The sequence below is a fragment of the Lathamus discolor genome, chromosome 20 (genome assembly GCF_037157495.1).
Source record: "Lathamus discolor isolate bLatDis1 chromosome 20, bLatDis1.hap1, whole genome shotgun sequence".
NCBI lineage: Eukaryota > Metazoa > Chordata > Aves > Psittaciformes > Psittacidae > Lathamus > Lathamus discolor.
The window spans coordinates 809777-830083 of NC_088903.1; the positions used below are offsets into that span (position 1 = coordinate 809777).

Consider the following 20307-nt stretch of genomic DNA (forward strand, 5'->3'; position numbering starts at 1 on the left):
CCTCACAGTAAAGAATTTACTCCTTACATCTAACCTAAACTTCCCCTGTTTAAGTTTAAACCCATCACCCCTTGTCCTATCGCTACAATAGGCTGGATCCCTTGGTAGGGAATTCTGGCTAAGCCATGGGGCTGGGGGGAGTCTGAGCTTGCTTTGGGTGTGTGTGTGTGTGTCTTTGGGGTCCCCCACTTGTCTTTTATACCCTCTTTACCGCCTCTTCCTGCTCCCTGCAGGGAGGGAAGGATGGAGACATCCACAAGCAAGGAGCTGGGATGGGGAGTCCCAGGTTCCAACCACAGCTCCCCAGGGGACAACCCCCCCCCCCCCGCCTCCCCCCTTCTGCCCGGGGCAGCCCCTGCCGATGGCCCCCGGCTGCTGCTAAGCTGTGGCTGCGCATTTCCAGGCGCTCCTTGTCCCCGGGGAACGGGAATGTGAGGAACGCGGCCACCCGCCCGCTAAGAATAGACCCGGCTTGGCCAGCCCCAGCCTGCGCGGGGCCACGGGAGCCCCCAGCCACCTCCCTGCGGGGGATAACGGGCCTAAAGCAAAGGGGAAACCGTTCTCCGCGGTGCCCAAAGGGTGGCAAAGGGAGCCCGGGCTGTTTCTTGCTTTAAATTCCATGATTTTCAGGCAAATCTCTGCTCTGGGAGCCTCTGCGCAGGGTGCAGGGCAGCCCCCGCTGCTTCCTGCTCTCCCCATCAAAGATTGAGGTGAATTAAAGGGGAATCTACCCCTTTTATTTCTGCTTTTATGGTGTTTCGGTTTTTTTTTTCTCTCCTTAGGGAGTAATTTCTCTAAGCCTCCTAATTTCAGCAGAAAGAGAGACGCAGGAGCCAGAAGGCAGCAAAACCTCTCCAGATGTTATCACAGCGGGGAAGGGAAAATCATCCCGGGTTTAAAGGCATCTTGGCAGCCGCACACCTTCATCATCCCGAAAGGCTTCACCAGTCCCCCCATTCCCTGCTCCAGGAGCTCATTTAAACTCAAGGTGGGACCTTGAGCTTTCCCCCGGGCTGGGCTTGTGGACTGGGTGGACTTCGGACCCCTGCTGAAGGCATCCTGCTGTCCAGCCCCATCCCATCTGTCGCATGGACCTTGGACCCATGTTCCAAGGTAACCTGGTGTCTAACCCCCATCTTCTGATGGGCGTGGGTTTTCCATCTGCCTCTGAGGAGGCCATAGCTCAATGTAACCATCACGAATCCTTGTAGCTGTGTCCAGGACAGAGGCCGAGGTGGATTCTCTGATGTCTAATTAGGGCTGAGCTTGTGTCCAGTGTTCAGTGTGGCTCCTTTTTATTTGTTCTTGCCCTCCAGAAAGCAATTTCCATTAAACCCGTAGGATTTTTATGAGCTTGGAGACCTCTTTTCCCCCACTAACAGGGCAGAAAGGAACCAGAGGGGGGCTCAAAACTACCGGTGAGGAGCTGAGCTGGATGGAGTACACCTGCACCAGCTGCTTTCCCAGGCTGAAAATACACTTGGCTTCAAATGCAGCTCTCACCGTGCCAGGTCTGTGCACTGCCGGGAAGGGGGGAGAGGAGGGTGCCTGGTGTGCCGGGATATAAAGCAGACTCATCAGGATGTGGCCATGGGGAAGGACACGGGGTGAGCCGGGGCTTCACCTCCCTGTGGGTGTGTGGTGTGGGTTGGAACCTTCTGCTCCCTCCCGGTGCAATGAACCCCTCCCAAGCCTCAGTTTCCCCGTATTAAGCCATGACTGGGGGGGGGGGGGGGGTCAGAGCCCATCGAATGGGGAGGGTTCGCGTGGATCATCCCAGATCCCTTCATGTTCCCTGCGGCTCCAGGCTGCAGCAGATCACAGCTCTTCAAGGCTGCAATAATCCCCAGGCTGGGATTAGGTTTGCACCTAATCAGTGCAGAACAAATACCAAGTTTTATTTACAGAGGCAGAAGAAAGAAGAGGGAGGGGGGGAAGCCTCGAGCCGCTGATCCCGGGATAATCGGGAGCTGGATGGCAGGAGGTGATCCCTGACCTTGGAGCCCCCCAGCTCTTATGTAAAGCCACGTTTTTCCTGTGCTCTGAGCCCCATCCCTGTCCCAGCTTGGACATGGTGAGCCCCCAGCCCTTTAGGCCTGGACCTTGGGGACTTCTGGCCCTAACTGAGCCCCTTTCTTAGGCACGTGGTCCATGGCGCTTCCATGGTTTAGGGGAGGATGAAGATGCTGGAAGAGGAAGCTGAGCTTTCATGATGGGGATGGGGCAAGCTGGATGCTGCAGTTGTGTTGCCCCCAAAGCCAGGCTGGTCCCCAGAGCTTTGTGCTTGCACTGTGTTGTGCTGCTCTAGAGCCCTGTCCCATTGAGGTCCCACCTGCAAGAAGGAGTCGAGCTGCTGCCCTGAGGGTGACAAGACATGGGTTTATTTTCCATCCGTGCAAGCGAACAGCCTGGCATTGGGCAGAGCGGGGTGGGAATGTGCTCCATCCCTCCCCACATCGCCCTCTGTCACTTGGAGTCTCTGTGGCTTTGCCTGCAGGTCGGAGATGGCTGATGGGAGCCCCGGCTCCGTGCCTGCCGGTGCCTGAATTCCCTCTTTCTCCCAGTGCAGACGTTGACAAATAAATAGCTCTTTTCTGCTTTGGGTCTTGCATAGTGGCTGAAGAGCACCTGACCTGATTGGAGAGAGGAGTCCTGGGCTCTGGAAACCCATGGCTTCAGTGGCAAAGGTGCCCCTGGCATAGCTGCCAGCCTGGCCAAACACCCATGCTTGCACCCTGTCCACGCTGCCTTATTTCAGTTCCATTTCTGAGCTGGATTTGAAGGTCTTCCTCCTGGCTGAGGAGAACTTGACCCCCAGGCAGATGGTGGTGATGAGGAAGATGAGTGCCAGGGCAAGCAGAACCCAGCTGCCTGCTGTGGCTTGGTTGCTGGCCAGGGACATGCCCAGGAAATCAGTTCTGCTGGAGCCAGCTTGGGCTGGAGTGGCTGGAAAACGGAGAAATGAGGGACAGTGTTGGTGCTGGTGGCTATGGTGTGTTGGGTGTCTTGGATGCTCTATGCCCTTTAGACTCGGCTCCATGGGAAATCAAGGAGGAGCATCCAAATACTCTGTATTTTGAGCGGCCAAGGGGCACCAAGACAGCTCCGTCTCTTCCGTGTGCCCCAGCCTGGCCCTGCTGTGCTTGGCTGAGCCCTGCATACCTGTGTATGGAGTCCAGCTGTACTCAGGCCAGCCCAGGACCTCCTCATTCTTCTCATTCTCCTTCACGAGCCACGTCATGAGCGGCTCAAAGTAGCTCATCAAGGCATCAGCTGACATGTTGGGCTGCCCCGTGATGAGCTCCATGGCTTCGGGCCATGGCTTGCTGAATCCCAGCTTCAGAGCTTCCCTGCGGCAGGAGAAATGGGATCCGGGGGGTTTCCCCATCCTGCTCTTGGCTGTCAGCCCTTCCCTTTCCCCAGGGCTTGGGGCTCTGGGTATTGGCAACCCCGTGTACAGTCTGCACCCCCAGCACTGCAGGGGTAGGAAGTTTTGCTGCCATAGGGAAGGAGGTTTTCCTTAGGGGAATGGGGAGATTTGCATGAATTCAAGCCCTTCAGTGAGTCGAACCTGACACAGAGCAGTTCCTGGGTGAAAGGGTTAATTTTGCAGGTGCCTTTTTTGAAGCAAGGAGGGTGTTTTCCCTAAGGAACAGGGTGTGGGAGGAGGAAGAAGAAGAGGAGGAGGAGGAGGAGAAGGAGGAGGAGGAGAAGGAGGAGGAGGAGGAGAAAGGGAAGGAGAAGAAAGAGGAGGAGGAAGAGAAGGAGGAGGCGGAGGGAGCCTTCTACCTGCCAGGGTCCCAGCTACCATCTAGTGGCTGCTTTTGCAATCACAGCCCCAGCACCCAGCACCGGGGTACCCCCTGCGGGCACCCAGGGCCAGGAGCATCTCATGCTGGGGATGGATGACCAGGAGCTGCGTTGCCTCCTGTGTTGCTGGGCTGGCTTTAAGGTATTGGGGGACATAGAATGGTTGGGGTCGGAAAGAACCTTAAGATCATCCAGTTCCAACCCCCTGCAATGGACAGGGACACCTCACACTAAACCATGGCACCCAAGGCTCTGTCCAGCCTGGCCTTGAACACCACCAGGGATGGAGCATTCACGGTTTCCCTGGGCAACCCATTCCAGTGCCTCAGCACTTTCACAGTAAAGAACTTCTTCGTTATCTCCAACCTGAACTTGCCCTGTTTCAGTTTAAACCCATCACCCCTTGTCCTGTCACTCCAGTCCCTGATGAAGAGTCCCTCTCCAGCATCCTTGTAGCCCCCTTCAGACACTGGAAGCTGCTCTGAGGTCTCCATGCAACTTCTCCAGCCTGAAGAGCCCCAGTGTTCTCAGGGTCTGCCCTCCCCACACACCTACCGCAGGATCTTCCCAGCCTCCTTGGACTGGTAGATGTCACACGTGTGCAGGGGACCCGTGTGCTTGGCTGCCGCACACAGCGCCTGGTGGAACTGGAACTGGATCACGAAGCTGACGAAGTACCTGGAGAGGGGTGAGGATATGGGAATGGACACTACTAGTGACTGTGCAAGAGAAGAAGTGCCCCCTCCTCTGGTGGCACACTTCCAGTCTGGAGGAGCATCACTGGCTTTGGAGCTACACCTGCATCAGCTCAGTTTGATCTGGTGATGCTATTTCTCCATTAACATGTGTTTTATGATTGCCTGGGTGGATAAGCCATCTTCCTTGGATAGGGAGAAGTTCCTCCAAATCCGGCCTTCTCCTCCGTCAGGGTTCCTGACACCCTCAGGATGGTACCACCACCTATCCCAGCAGCCATCAAACAAGGTGCCATCACTGGCATCTCAACTGGGGATCCTGCTTTTGTGTCCAAGCAGTGACTCTCCTGCCAAAGCCCTGTTTGCTCACCTGATGTAGGGAACGTTGGCAGGGATGTGGAACTTTGCACCAGGATCAAAGTCATCTTCAGACCTTGGCGCTGGTGGGCACAAACCCTGGTACTTCAACCTGGACCAGAGAGGAAGAGTTAGCCCAGCATGGGGAAGAGGTTGGGTAATCCAGGAGGGGGACACAGTGGGATGTGAGGACAGCATGAGGTGTTATGCATCCCATCATGTCCCATTGTGGCCAACTGGACCATAGGGAGAAAACACCCAGTGGGATGATGGCCAAAGCCCTTGCACCAAAGGGGGGCTCTGAATCCAAGCACACCTGAGGTTCCACCACTCCTGGTTGTACTCATCCTCCTTGATCCGCCCATCAAAGATCTTCCAGCGCCACTGGTCCATGAGGTACCCGAAGGGCAGGAAGGCGATTTTGTCCAGGGCGATGCTCATCAGGTAGTTAATGTCACTCTCTGCGCAGGGCATGAGGGTGTGAGCGTGGTGGTACCATCCCCACCTCTCCACCCTGTATGGGTCATTCTGCCCAAGAGCAGGGCGTCCCCAGCAGGTCCTGTCCCCTTCATGCATGTCCTTGACCCCTTCCACCCTGCCCAGCCCATCCTGCCCCCAGCAGCTCCCCAACTTTGCTGCCACCTCACCTATGCTGTCTGTGACTTGGTCCAGCAGGTTGATGCTGTGCAAGTGTTTTGGGGTGGAGACAGACAAGGCCATGACATCCCCAATGGCCTCATGGAAGCCAGGGTTGGCCCCATCACGGAAGGAGATGGGCTGGTCCATGTACTGCAGGAAGTACTGGACATGGCCCATCTCATGGTGCACCGTGATCAGGTCGTCCATGTTCACCACGGTGCATTGCTTGATCCTGGAGCAGGACATGGGGGCAGAAGGGAGGGCAGTGCTGGGGTGAAAATCGCCAGGAACCATCACACCCATTTCAGCTATTTTTCCCTTTGGCCTCCCTCCCCACATCTGATGCCAGGCTGGGCTGGTCCTGCTTCATGGGCTTGGTACCTCTATTTCTTCCTGCATCTCCTGATGACCCTGCCCATTCCCTATCCCTATTCATTGGCTTTTTCACTGTCCATGGCAGGGCAGGGAAGGCCCTGATTGCCTTCCATCTACCATGGAGGGTCCTGCCAGCAATGCCAGCATCTTGAGTACTGGTGACAATGCCACAAGGCAAGAGATGCTGTGGTGGCATCAGGCCATGTTCCCTTATCCTACACTGTTATCTGCCCCAGCACCACATCAGCTGGGGCCACCGTGTGCTCCTCATGGGCACCTGAAGTCCTTGCGGTTGTAGAAGTCCCAGGCTGAGGCATGACACACCACCTCCCGCCCATCCGCTGGCTTCTCAATCATGGATTTCTCCCAGAACTCCTGTGGCATAGGGATGAGGCCCAGAGAGGTGAAGAAATGGTCCGACTCTTCAAACATCCTCCTGGGAGTCCAGCCCTGGGGAGAGAGCAGGGGACCTGGTGAGGATGCTGATGGTGCCGGGGGCTGTGGGAGGGACGGGAGGTCAGGGACAGCCTGGTTCCTCTGGGCAAGGGAAATATTTGAGGGCAGCTAGAGCTGGATCCAGCCTTTGGCATATCCAGGTGGAGAGAGGATATGGATGAGGCTTTTGGATGCAGAGTTTTGGCAATAGCAAAGGATTCGGCAGCAATTGGAGGCAAAGATCAAAAGCGTGCTGGGTCCCACAGGTTCTCCGCCCGGAAAAGCACTGACCTGCTGTTTCATGGCTGGGGTGGCATCCACCTTGGTGGCATCCGGGAAAGGCATCACCAGGTCGAAAATGTTGGACCATGACTGGGCCCACATGTTCCCTGGGAAGTGCAAGAGGACAAAGGGTGGCAGGAGGGAGGCAGGAACAGGAGAGCAAAGGCAGACAGTTACTCCCTACTCCTGCATGGGATGCATCACCCTGCCTGGTCCCTGCCCTGCATCCACAAGGGTGGTGCAAGGAGGAGCCTGTCCATGCAGGACAGGTCAAGTCACGCTGATTGTGGTGCCCATCTCATAAGGCCTTGGCCCTTTGTCCAGAGCTGAACAGAGACCAGCCTCAGCTCTTGGTATGACTCGGAGTAAACTACACCCTGTTGGAGACACAACTCTGCTCGAGCAGAGCCCTTACCTAGCAGATGAGCAGGGATGGGACCCTTCAGGTTTATGTGCTCTTCACCGTACTTTCTGTACAAGGCTCGGCGTACATAGGCGTGCAGATTGAGGTACAGGGGCTGCAGCTGCAGGTACAACCTCTCCAGGTCTTCCTCAAAGGTGGATGTTTCATACAGGGATCTCCAGAAGGCCCCGTTGTCTGAGTAGCCTGTAGCAGGGCAAGAGAAGCTGTCAGACACTGCCCTCCTTGGGTAAGAGTCTGTCTTGCTGCTCAGACACCCCAAGTCCCCCCATATCTACGAGTGGACCTCATAGGGACTGATGGAGCCTCCACACCCACAAGATTATGACCCTTGGTTGTAGGATCAGCTCCATCTTCTGCTCACATGGGCTTAAGACTGTGGTGGGTCTCCAAGGGAGTGGGGCACTGACCATTGAGCACCGCTGCCTTGTTGCTCAGCTCCACGTATCGCTTGTAGTTGTTCTTGATCTGCTTCCCAGAAGCATCCCGCCAGCCCTTCCAGGCAAAGAGGAGCTCGTCATAGTCCCGTGAGGTAGCCATGATGTCTGTGAGGTCTGAAGAGAGAGCAATGGAGCCAAAGGGATGCCGTTGGATGGGCTGGACCGACGCAATGGTGTTGCTTCTCTGTTACCACCACCACAAAGAAGGTGGTAAGGTCCTTTCATGACCTTTCTTCATGCCCCTATTAAGTAATCCCTCCTTTCTGTTGCAGATGTCTCACCGCACACCCTACCAGATCTTACCAGGATCTAGTGGGTAACAGGTTTCGTTCTCTCTGCAGACCTTGGCCACGCTGTACGTGGTCTCCATGTCTGAGAGGATGGTGTTATACTGCAAAGAAAGTTAAGGCATGTAAGCTGACCATCCTTGGAGAGTGTCACAGCCCCTTATAATGTCCTCAGGGGCTTTCCTCTGGGTTGTGTCACCAAGTGGAGGCAAAGTGGAGTCAATAATGGGGCCAACGAGCAATGTGCCATTGACACCCCCAGAGCCAGGGTAAAGGCAACCTTGGGGTGGGATAACCCTGGAGACAAGGGTCTTAGCTTTGTGGAGAAGGTACCGAACTATCACCTTGTTCAAGGGTAGGTGATAGCTGCCAAGAGGCATTTCCTAAAAGTTCCCGCTTGTCCCATCCCTTGCTCTTCAGGAGAAGAGACCCACCCCACCTCACTACAACATCCGTTTGGGTAGCGGCAAGAACCCCCCTGTCCTGCTCTGTCCCCTTGCAGCTCACCTCCTTCAGCTCATCCTCGGGCAGGGCTGCTCTCTCAATGATGCTCAGCTTCCTGAGGATGCGTGTGACGCTCTCGTCCTGGAAGTCGGAGGGATCGAACTGCCTGGCCCTCATGCCATACTCAAGCGTGTGCCTGGACATGGCCAAGTTCTTGTCCAGCTGCAAGGGCAGGAGAGCATAGAGGAGGAGTTACTTTGAGGAGATGTCTGGGACACAGCCCATCACTAGAAACATTACCTGGCCTGCTATGACTGACACCTTCCCTTGTGGGTACCTCATGGCATGATGAGGGTTTTCATGGCAAAGCCACCTCCTTTGAGAACATTACTCCTTGGCTGGGGACAGATGCTGCCCTGGCTTTCAGAGCTCATTTGAAACATGTCTTGGGTACCAGCTGCCTGCCTTGGCTGATGCCAACCCCTGCACAGCCCTGGGGTCATTCCCATACCATGATCTCCTTGTTGTGGTCGGTGATGTTGGTGTTGTAGGCCCAGGATGCCTCGGTGTAGGCATTCCACACTGCCTCAGCCGTGCTGTTGTACTCGGACAAGAACTCTTTCGCTTGTGCTTCGTCTGATATTTTGTCTAGAGGAGGAGAAAAATTATGGGGAGGGGGGAGAGTCCTTTTTGCAAGAGCACCATCCCATGGAGAATCCACAGTTGAGGTTTTCCCAGAACTACAGTCTATTGAAGGATGCCACAATTTGGAAGCAGGTTGAGCCAAGAAATGGGGGCAGAGGGGAGCTGCTGGGGTGTCCCATTGGATAAAGGATGGGATAACAGGGCAAGCTGCATGACCTAAACCCTCCCATGAGAGCAGAAAAGGTGCCGCTGAGAACTGATGACCTGTCACACCATGACTGATGGCATCACCAGACAATGGTACGTTAAGGGGGTGGCTAATGGCACTGCTTCCTGGGAAGCAACACCCTGTGGGATTCCACATGGAGCTGGTCGTTTCTCTTTCCTGGCATGGGCACCTTCCCTTCCCTCAGCCTGTGCGTTACTCATGTCCCTTAGGAGATGTCTTTCTCCCCCTCCCCAGGTCCAGGATGGAGTTGCAGCCTTACTAATGCCTTCAGGGTAGCCTTCAGGGATAGGAGGACGCCAGTCAAACTCAGGCCAGCCCAGCACCTCATTGGTCTTGTTGTTCTGCTCCTGAAGCCACTCGGTGACGGGGCTGAAGTACTCCAGGAGGGCTTCAGCATCCAACTTTTCCGTGCCAGTGAGGTTGAACAGGATCTCCTGCCACGACTGGGAAGACCCAGCTTTCAACACTTCCCTGCAGAGCAGCGGGACAGCAAGAGCATGAGGCCATGGGATGGGTGGGACATGGGATGGAAGTGATGGTGTCTCAGCATCGCAAGGGTTTAACACATTATTACTGAGTGGGACATGAACCTGGGAACTGCCTCTGCTTGTGGGGACTGAGGGCTCCCCATCACATACTCATGCATTTGTTAACACCCAGGGAGTCGATAGGAACCAGATGTGCTTTAGTAACCTCTTGTCTGGGTGAGAGCTCACGACAGTGACAATAGCAGTACTCTGGTGAGGACCACTCACCCCACCCCAGTGCTTCCATGTATTTCCATCCATCCATCCATCCATCTGCAAAGCTATTTCTCCAGCCATCTCCATAGCCACTTTTCCTTCCTTTCTTCTTTCCTTCCTTTGCACACCATCAGCTTCCACGCACACATCTGCCCTTGGCGATTGTCCCGACCCTCCTCTGTCCCCACCTGAGCTTGTCTCCAGCCTCTTTGGACATGTAGATGTCACATGTGTGCAGGGGACCGCTGTGGTTGGCTGCCTGGCACAGCACCTTGTGAAACTGGAACTGGAGGATGAAGCTCACAAAGTACCTGCCGAGGAAGCCCATGTTGGTGAGCACTGGGGATAAAGGGAAGCAGACAAGACCCAGCGCCTGGGGGAAGGCATCCAGTCACGTATCAGCTCCCCACCGTTTGTGGTCCCAAGCATTGGATGCCTTGAGCAGGAGCAATGCATTCCAATCCCTGCCCGCAGAGCTGAGTCCCATTCCTCTTGCACCCCAAGCATCTGTCCCTGAGGCAGAGCTTTCTCTACCTGATGTACGGGGTGTTCCCAGGGATGTGGTACTTTGCTCCAGGGTCAAAATTGCTTTCGTTCCTTGAAATCGGAGCACAGATGCCCTGGTATTTGGTTCTGAGGAAAAGAGAGAACAAGAGCGTGAGCATGGGGTCAGAAGAATCAAAGTAGGGAACGGGAAGGGAAGGTACAGCGCTGAAGAAATCTGCACAATTAGAGTGTGCTTCCATGTATTCCCATCCATCCCTCCGTCTGTCCGTCCATCCATCCATTTACTCACCTACCCATCTACCCATCATAGAATCATAGAATGGCTTGGGTTGGAAAGGACCCTAAGATCATCCAGTTCCAATCCCCTGCCATGGGCAGGGACATCTCATACTGGACCACTTTACCCAAGACTCCACCCAGCCTGGCCTTGAACACTGCCAGGGATGGGGCATTTACTACTTCTACCGCATCCATCCCATCCATTGCTCTCCAGCCATCTCCATGGCTACTTTTGCCTTTCTTCTTCCCCGCCCTCCTTCCTTGCACACCCCATCCATCCTTGATGACCATCCCCTACCTCAGATACCACCAGTCGTAGTTGTAACGGCTCGGGGGTGTGTGGCCACTGAACACGTTCCAGCGCCACTGGTCGATGAGGTAGCCGAAGGGCAGGAAGGCGATCTTCTCCAAGGCCATCTTCAGCAGGTAGTTGATGTTGCTCTCTGCATGAAACAGAGCCTGAACCAGCTTGGGAAGGAGTCTGACTGCCCAGCACTGTGCCCACGGGACTTCTTGTGGGCAATGGGGTGAGCAGGTCTGGATGGAAATGGGGACAGCATTTCAACATACACTATTGCTCCCTGTGGAGGGCTGTGTAGGACACAAGAGGTTTCTCTAGATGCTGCTCCTTCTTGGGGCAATATGTGCCTTTTTACTGATTGGGACCAATGGGGATGACAAACATGGAGAGGGGACATTGTCGCTCCCATTGTTCCCAATCAGTAAAATGGCACAAAGTGTCCCCTCTCCTTCAGTCCTGCTCTCAGAGGTAAGGTCTTTGTGAATGGAACTCTAATGGTTCCCTCTTCAGATGTTCACTCTGGGGCCTCAGGGCGAAGGGGGCTGTTCTGCCACTGCAAAATCTCTCATGGTTTGGACCCAGAACTGGAGCCAGCTCTAAGACAGTCACCACCGTGTCATGGGGAGCACAGGGCACGGCGATATCTGCTTTCCCCATTGCCTCGAGCAAGCACAGGGAAGGAAGGTTGGAAAAGGACCAGCTGGAGACCCAGCTGCAGCTGCGGGGTCAAAGAGGGGTTGGCAGCACTGCCCTGAGGGGCAGTTGGCTGCCATTACTATGGTGGTATAGCTGCCAAGGGCTGGTGAGCAGGCAGAGATGCCTTTAGGCAGGGACCATCTGCTCTGTGGTGTTGATGCAGCATTCGCCCGACGCTTGCCTGCTGCGATGGCTTCCCTGTCATGAAATGTATTTAATGACACCATCTTTGTGACTCTGCCTGTGAGCACTCAGTGCCACCTCTGCAGAGCTTCTGGGGATGTTTCTTGGTGGAGGAGGGGGAAACACTGGGGAAGTCAAAGACGACCAAGTACAAAGATGCTGTTTGCATATTTGGAGCTCTGATCGATAAGGGAAGAGCACACACAAGCTCTGGAAAGCATGCTCCAGCCCTCAGGGATGGAGAGGTTGGAGCCATGAAGGGTTCTACATGCATCCATGGAGCCAAGCAGGGGCTGTGCACGGACCCATGGAGCCAAGCAGGGGCTGTGCATGGACCCTTGGAGCCAAGCAGGGGCTGTGCATGGACTGTGCACGGACCCATGGAGCCAAGCAGGGGCTGTGCATGGACCCTTGGAGCCAAGCAGGGGCTGTGCATGGACACATGGAGCCAAGCAGGGGCTGTGCATGGACCCTTGGAGCCAAGCAGGGGCTGTTCACGGACCCATGGAGCCAAGCAGGGGCTGTGCATGGAACCTCGGAGCCAAGCAGGGGCTGTGCATGGAACCTCGGAGCCAAGCAGGGGCTGTGCAAGGACCCATGGAACCAGGCAGATGCTATGCATGGACCCTTGGAGCCACACAGGGGTTTTGCATGGACCCATGGAGCCAAGCAGGGGCTGTGCATGGACGCATGGATCCAAGCAGGGGTTTTGCATGGACCCGTGGACCCAAGCAGGGGTTTTGCATGGACCCGTGGATCCAAGCAGGGGCTGTGCATGGACCTCTAAAGACAAGATGCCTCCTACATGGACTCATGGAGACAAGAAGGGGTTGTGCATGGAACCGAGCATGGATGAAAGGAGCACATCAGCCATGGGGTTTTGGGTTGGAAGACTGCAGCCCACCCTGGCACGTCCCAGACCCTCCCTCCATGCCACCCCGCTCGCCATGGTGGCCACCACACCTGTGTCCTCAGTGGCACTGCTGAGGAGACCGATTTTCTTGAGGTGGCTGGGGGTGGACACGGACAGGGACATGACATCGCCGATGGCCTCATGGAAACCAGGGTTGGCCCCACTGCGGAAGGACACGGGCTGGTCCTTGTACTGCAGGTAGTACTGGATGTGGCCCATCTCATGGTGCACCGTGAAGAGCTGCTCCATGGTCACCGCTGTGCACTGCTTGATCCTGGTGGGAGAAAACAGAGCAGAGTGAGGGACCCGAGAGGGTGGCAGCACCCCATAGGGTGAGGAAAAGACCCAACGGAGGGGAAGGCAGGGCAGCATGGTGCCCACATAGACCATACCCCAGAAGGTGACAGACTGAGCTGCACACCAAGGGGGATGGAGGAGCATCTCACCCTATAGCCCTGGGTCCCCCCATGGCCCCACACACCTGAAGTCCTTGCGGTTGTAGAAGTCCCATGCCGAGGCGTGACACACCACCTCCCGCCCGTCCGTTGGCTTCTCCAGCATGGATTTGTTCCAGAATTCAGGGGGCATCTCCAGCAGCCCCAGGGAGGTGAAGAACTCCTCTGAGACCCGGAACATGCGCGTGGCATTCCAGCCCTGCAGGCAGGAGGTTGCGGCTGAGGAAGGGGCTGCCCATGCCATGGGCATGGCCTCTGATGCAGCACCGTAGGGATGAGGTGAGTCCTTCCAAGGGACCAGGGTCATGCCCCTCTTGCTCTGATGGGGAGCCCCAGCCCCAGAACTGGTGTGAGCATCCCTAAGAAGCACCAAGCAATGGTGCTGGTGCCCAGCACGGATGGGAGAAGGGAGCAGGGCTGATGGCCCAGGAGCATTTGGAGCTGTGCGATGGTGTGGATTCAGGCACCAACATGGGGACCAGTCCCACTGCACTGTCCTTCCTCTTTGCCCACCCTCTGCCTCTTTGGTCATTACCAGAGAGGGAGAGGGGTCATTTCCTTTCTCATTCCCTTCCCAGACATGGTTTTTCTGCTGTCCCCTATGCACGTATGAGAAACCACTCTCATGGGGTCGTTATGAGTAAGCCTTAGCCAGCACCCCACATTTTTGTCCCCCCCTGATGCCACCAGTGAATCTCTAAGCCCATCACCTGCTGCACCATGGTGCTGGTGACATCGAGGTTGGGCTTGTCGGGGTAGGGGACCATCAAGTCATAGATGTTGTTCCACTGCTGAGCCCACATGTTGCCTGAGAAGAGAAAACAGCCGGAGCAGAGCTGGTGATAGGTTAGGAGGAAGAGAAACACAGTGATAACAGGGATGTCCCTGTCCCACTATGGACTTGTATGAGCCCCTCTGTAGGAGGAGGGTCCCCTCCTCTTACCCAGAAGGTGAGCAGGGATGGGGCCCTTCAGGTTGATGTATTTGGGTCCGTAGCGGTCGTACAGCTTCCTCCTGACAAAGGCGTGCAGGTTGAGGTAGAGTGGCTCCAACTGGTTGTAAAGATGCTCCAGGTCATCCTCAAAGGAGGCTGAGTCGTACCAGGAGCGCCAGTAGCTGCCTGTGTCCTCAAACCCTACCAGGGAGGCAGGGATGAGGTCCTATCCATGATCCCTGAGCATCCCCTGCACCCCTCATCCTGCTCCTACCATCCATCTGATAGGCTTCATTGCTCAGCTTCACGAACTCCTCGTACTTGGCACGCAATGGGTTGCCCGCCGCGTTGTGCCACCCCTCCCAGGCATAGAGCAGCTTCTTGTAGCTGCGGGAGGTGGCCATGATGTCCGAGATGTCTGGGACAGAGGGGACAAGTAATAGGACATGAGAGAAGGGCAGGAGAAGGGGCTCGCATCCCACAGAGGTGTCACCACCGTTGCACCAGACCCGAATACCCATCCGCATCCTGGGACAATCCTGATGACCTTGGGTGGGACCAACCCGCTGGAGATGCGGGGACTTGGTCCCCTAAAATTAACCAGGTTGGAAAAGACCTTGAAGATCATCAAGTCCAACCATTACCCCCAGACTGCCAATTCCACCACTAACCCATGGCCACGGAGGGGGGCCGTACCTGGCTCCAGCTCCCAGCAGGTGCTGTTGTCCAGACACACCTTGGCTGTGGAGTAGATTTTGTCCATGTTGCTCAGGATGGTGTTGTACTGTGGGGAAGGAAAATACTTTGGGACTGGAAAAGGGGATGGGAATGGCCTTTCAGGAGGGATCTACAGCCTGTGTGTGTAGATCCCAGTGCGGAGGGATGTGGAGGAGGCCCTGCGTGTTTACACAGAGCGCTTTTGGTGAGATAAGTGCGTTATCACGCAGGGGTTTCGCGCCCCTCACATGGGGGGAGCTGGGAGGCTCCTTGGGATGGAACCCGTGGATGTTAACTTGCTGAACCCCCCTCGAAGGCAGCGCGAGCGCTCGCGGTGTCCCAGAGCGGGGCTATTTATAAAGCTCTTTGTCAGCGGGGCCGCGGCACAGCCTGTTTATGTGAGCGGGTAAAAAACAGCGCTAAAGAAAGCAGGAGGAGGAGGGGGATTTATTCCTGTGAACGGCAACAACAGCAAACAATAGCAACAGGGGGTTTCCTGGAACCTGCCTGGGGAGCCCATTCCCAGGGAAGGAAATTCCTCGTGCTCCGTGTCCCTCTCTCCGCTCTGGTTGGGTGGAGGGGATGGAGACTGGGGACGTGGTGGTGGATGTGGGATGGAGCTGCCTAGGGAAGGACAAGCCATGGCTGATGTGCAGGGAGGATGCTGTCTGTTATCTGGGAGAGGGCAGGGATGGGTTTCCTGGAAGGAACTGAGGCTTCCCTGGGAAGGGCTGTATCCCTGCAGTTCGCCAGGGCTTCAGTGTGAGGGCTGTCAGGGAGCCATGGGGCAGGACGGAGGGGGTGACAGGGCCAGCCTCAGGGGCAAGAGGCTGCCAGCCCCAGCCTGGGTGGGGTTTTCATGCATGGAAATCAAAGTCACATCGCGTTTAGGTGAGTGACCGTGATGGGGAGGGCTCAGAACGTCCCTGGTGCAGCGCGTCCCCAGGGCACTCACAGGGAGTGCTCAGGAGCACGGTGCCTGCAGCAATCCTCCTTCCCACTGGGCTGCATCCCTGGGGATAAGGGGTTGAGCCAACTGGCTCCTGGCCATGGGCACAGCCTGGCTGGTGTCCAGGTGATGACCAAGGCTGCTCTGTGTAAGCAGGAAATCTCCGCTTCCCACTGGGATAGTTTTGAGATGAGGTTAGGGCTGGATCATGGGGCCAGCAAGCACTCCACAACCCCTGCAGGTAGCACCCCACCTCTCCCCCCCCATCGCTGTGCAGAGGCCAGGGGGACCCTTCAAAACACAATGGAGGGGGCAATAGGCCAGCAACAGGGTCTGGAGGCTTCGGAACCCCTTTAAGGGGTTCACAAGGGCTTTGCCAGCACCTCTCCTACCTGCTCTCTCTTGTCCAGGGGCAGGTTGGAGGGTCCCAAGGTTTGGATGGAGCCGATGATTTTCCTTAGCTGTGGGTCACTGAAGTTGCTCCAGATGCTGCCATAGAGCTCCTTGGCTTTCTTGCCCCACACCTCCATGAATTCTTGCTCCTCCAGCGATGCCTCGACCTGCTCAGGGACATGGGGACCCGGGGTCAGCCCTGGGATGTGCCATCACCCACTCAGTGGTGGCCGGGGGCCCAGGTTCAGAGCGGGAGCACATGAGGTCAGGCAGGGCTGTCACCACTCTGTGACATTCATACACAGAGACAGCAGCTTCCAGCAGTGTCTGCAGCTCCCACCTGCCTCCAAGCACCCGCAAAGGTGCCCTTTGAGGATGCTTTGGAGGGTGTCGTGGCCTGGATGTGGTGGGGATGCCGGGACATAGGGGTGTCTGGGTGCTGCCGGGCTGGCTCCATCAATCAGCTGCCAGACCCCAGTGTCAGAAGGAGCTCTGAGATCTGCCTTCATTTTATCCCTGTTCCTGCTGGTTCTCACCTTTGCAGAATCCCAAAGGAAACCCACGGAGATGCCACATTCACTTTTCTCCTCCCTAGATCTCTTCCCTTCTCCTCTGCCTATCTGCAGCCTGTGCCCTACAAGCGCCGTATCTGGGTTCCACCTTGCAGAAGGGCATCCCTTTGCACCGAGCCCCCAGCTGTGGGTCTCTCACTGTCACCCATCTCCTGCCAGCCCTGTCCTCCCTTCCCAGGGCCATGGGATGCAGGGAGCTGCCTGCACCATGGGGGGTTATTTAGGCAGCTGGATTTGGGACAGGGTGCATTGCAGGCGGTCGCATCCCAGTGTCAGCTCTATTTTGGGGAAACATGGATCTTTTGGGAGTGTCCTGGCCAGGGCAATGGGCAGGATGCAGGAGACTGCTGTCCATGTGTCATCCCAGTGTGATTTATGGAGCTCATTAGCTGTTATTTGTGGCATTTTTAGCCCGGCTCCAAGAAACCTGGTTTGTTTTACTTTAATCTGCACATTCCCTTGCCTGGCAGTGGGGAGGGAAGGGAGTTTCAGTGCTGCAGGGCTGGAGGCTGCCCGGGGCAGGCTGTGGGACCCGGGGATGGGGATACCAATAGTGCTGGGTGTCCCTGGTTACATCCCAGCACCCCCAGCATCACTCTGAGAACCAGCCAGCATGCCAGGATGTGGATACCCTGCTCTGGAGCAAGATGCTCTTGCATCACCCCATGGAATGGGTGATGCCTTTACCCCTCTGAGTCCCTGCTGCAGAGCCAGGGGAGCTGGAGGAAGCAGAGCCCAGCTGTGATTTGTCTTCTCCTTGCACAAGCGCTGTGTTTGGTCAGATGAATCATACCCTAAACCCTCCTGACAGCTCTGATGGAACCCAGGGTGCTTCCCCAGACCCCCTAACCATGACTGTGCCCCCAGGGTACCCATGGCCCCCAGATCTCCCTACCGGCACCTTCCTGGGTGCACAGTGAGGATTCAGTGGTGCAGAATGTGTCCCTAAAGCTGCTCTGCCCCAGGCACCTGGTGAAGCTCCACATCCATGAGCTGTCCCTGAACCCCAAACACCATTATCTCGCTGAGAGCTTGCAGGAGATGGTGCATCTCCCTTTCTGTCATTCCAGCATCCTTCTGTCCGTGCCTGTATGGCCAGGGGCTGCTGCCCTGCATTTGGCCTCCTGCCCCCCACATCGCTTTGTCCCTGGAGCTGCCCACACCATGGTGGCCTGTCTCAGCCCCTCTTGTGGTACAGACATGTGTGGGGTTTACCTGGCCCAAGGCTTCCCAGATCCCTCACATTCAGCCCTTTGGGTCACACCAGCCCACTGTTAACCCTTTAGTACTCAGGGCCACCGCATCCCAGTGCACATGTTCCTGCTGCCCCGTTGGTGGGCTGATCTCTAGGGCCAGCCTGGGATCAGGGCTGGTTTTGGAACCTTCACATCACAGGGAGCTCCTGAGCAGGATAATTAATACAGGAAGGATCTGGCCTGGAAATGCCTCTTGAGAAAGGTCCACGCAAGTGCTTTCCTGGTCCTAACCTTGGACTTGGCACGGCTGGGATGCTCCTGCTCTGCCCCATGGTCACTGACCCCACCACAACAGACCCTGGGTACCTGCCCTGGTGTTGTGTCACCTCACAGAGGCTAAAGGGGCACTTGGGTGCTCCTGAGCGTCCTGCCAAGTTCGCAGCAGCCAGACCTGATAGTGATCTCTCTGCTTCCTTCCTGACGCAGGGCACACTGTGCCCCACAAGCTCTATGGGGTGGCAGGCTGCACACAGAGCTGTGACTGTGCCCCCTGGCACCAGAGCAGCGCCCTGGGCACAGCAAGAGCTGGAGCAACAGCATCCCCTGCGTGCTCACACTCCCTGCGCCACAAAATCCACATGCAGATGCCTGTGGGATGCACACAGCACTGCTGCCCCTGGGGACTCCGGGCTGATGTCCAACTCCCCACACCCTGCAGTGCTTTCCTGAAGCTGGTTTCATCCCCATGGGCTGGAGATACAGGGATGAGGGGTGGCAGCCTCGGACCCGATGCCACCCAGTTGCTTGTGCACACTTTGGGCTCCTGGTGCCTGCCTAAACCAAAGTTGGGGACACAGCAGGAACAGGGACACAGCAGGAACAGGGACATTCCACAACTGGGAAAGGGGGCAAGGAAAGCGGAAGGTGCTGAGAGGAGAAAACCACCTCTGAAAGTAACCCAGGCTTTGCTCCAGGACCAGGGATGTCAGAGCTCCCCAGGGGTCAACCTGGGGCAAACCCCTGTGCTTCCCAGCCCTGTTTTACCACCCTGGTGTGCCGAAAGAGGAGCCCATGGAAAGGAAGGGGACCGTGCCACGTGTCCCCACCGTGCCCCAGCCTGCCCAAGGACCCATTACTGGGGTGGCACCATCCCCATCGCATCACCCACCTGCAGAGCAGCGTTCTCGGCCGTCAGGTTCGTGTAGTAATCCCAGCTGGCCGCGACGCTCTCGAAGAGGACGAGCTCTGCTGTGCTGTTGTAAGCGCTGGCGAAGAGCTTGGCCCCTTCCTCGGTAGGGTCAGCCTGGGGGGGCTCCAGCCCGGGCTGGAGGGCACCCACCAGGCTCAGCCCCAGCAGCAGCCCCAGCGCCGGGGGCATCGCGCTGCGGGAGCGGTGCAGGGCGCAGGGGGGCTCCGCTCGGTCCGTGCCTCGCAAGCGGCTTTGCCTCCCGCTGCCGGCGGTTTATAAGGCAGCAGCGCTCGCACAAACCCTGCCCACCGAGCCGGCCTCCCCTCGCAGATAAGACCGGAGCGTTTCCCTCTTCCTTTCGGCAGCTCCCGGGCTTGTGGGAAGGAGCAAGGAGAGAGCAAAGGTGCAAAGTCCCTTTGGCACCTGACCGGGGAGGGAAGGAGAAGAGGCTGGGACAGGAGAAGGGGAGGGAAGGGGAATCAAGGAGAAGGTGGAAAACAAGGGAAAGGAGGGGAAAGGCTGGGTGGAGAGGGTGGTGGTGCTGTCCTTGCATCCCCTCGCAGCTCAGCACTGGGGGGTCCAGCTCAACTGGACCATGGTGCTTGGCTGGGCTTCCCCCTTCAGGCTGGCATCGTGCCCCCTGGCACAAGGGTGAGAGCAGAAGGGAAAGCACTCGGGGGGAGCCAGAGGCCATCTCCTGCTGTTCCTTACCAAACCGACCCCGTTCCTGGCAGCACCTCAGATTTGCAGAGAAATGGAGCATTTCTGCTGGCTGGGAAGGAAATCCCATCCCATCCCATCCCATCCCACCGAGTGGTTTGGGCTTGGAGGAATGAAGCTGATAACAAATGAGTAATGCAAAGTTCCCTTGAAATGAAAACCAGACCAGTGCCCGTGCCCTTGTTAGGTCCTGTCCTGCGTTTGTTTGGTGGCTTTCTCTTCTATTTAATGAACTAAATCCTTTTCCCCCAGGGCCTGGCCCCAGCCCTGGGGATTGCGCCCATGCTGAGCTCAGACCCTGCGCTGGCTGAGCCCCTCGCCTGTCATCAGGGCCACCACTCCCTCAGGGACACAGCCACGGAGGGGAGAGGTTTTTGGGGGACAACAGAGGGAACCCCCCTGACTTGTTGGCACTGCAGAGCAGCCGGGCACCACTACGGCCCCTTGGACTGAGCCCAGTGGGTGATTAATGGGGACATCATGGTCCCTTGACACAGGACG

General features: G+C 56.8%; 1 protein-coding gene and 1 long non-coding RNA gene across 3 annotated transcripts; one reads left to right on the forward strand and one right to left on the reverse strand.

The window, feature by feature from the left end:
- The first annotated feature begins 508 nt into the window (after positions 1-508).
- Positions 509-2622, forward strand: LOC136024110 (uncharacterized). 2 transcript variants are annotated; one of them, XR_010616753.1, is made up of 4 exons: positions 509-710; positions 814-1113; positions 1383-1511; positions 1908-2622. It is a non-coding gene; the product is annotated as an uncharacterized LOC136024110 (long non-coding RNA). The 2 variants fall into 2 exon arrangements; XR_010616752.1 differs by having other exon boundaries at positions 814-1511.
- On the reverse strand, positions 2360-19424 carry ACE (angiotensin I converting enzyme). Its single transcript, XM_065699199.1, has 25 exons — positions 19066-19424; positions 16129-16296; positions 14767-14854; positions 14345-14488; positions 14080-14271; positions 13847-13944; positions 13163-13335; positions 12732-12955; positions 10887-11031; positions 10337-10435; positions 9991-10113; positions 9319-9530; positions 8697-8833; positions 8249-8407; positions 7758-7845; positions 7425-7568; positions 7009-7200; positions 6603-6700; positions 6154-6326; positions 5510-5733; positions 5179-5323; positions 4876-4974; positions 4366-4488; positions 3163-3350; positions 2360-2946 (listed from the first exon to the last, which is right to left on the reverse strand). Exons 1-25 carry the CDS (start codon positions 19273-19275, stop codon positions 2750-2752), a joined length of 3843 nt encoding a protein of 1280 aa, XP_065555271.1. The 5' UTR covers positions 19276-19424; the 3' UTR covers positions 2360-2749.
- Positions 19425-20307: the final 883 nt, after the last annotated feature.

Excerpts from the sequence above, each read along its gene's own strand:
- ACE (XM_065699199.1), bottom strand. The coding sequence starts at position 19,275 with ATGCCCCCGGCGCTGGGGCTGCTGCTGGGGCTGAGCCTGGTGGGTGCC. Across the intron at positions 8,408-8,696 it reads ACCACAACAAGGAGATCATG|CTGGACAAGAACTTGGCCAT; the intron begins GTATGGGAATGA and ends CTGCCCTTGCAG. Across the intron at positions 6,701-7,008 it reads CATCCCTGCTCATCTGCTAG|GGAACATGTGGGCCCAGTCA; the intron begins GTAAGGGCTCTG and ends TGCACTTCCCAG.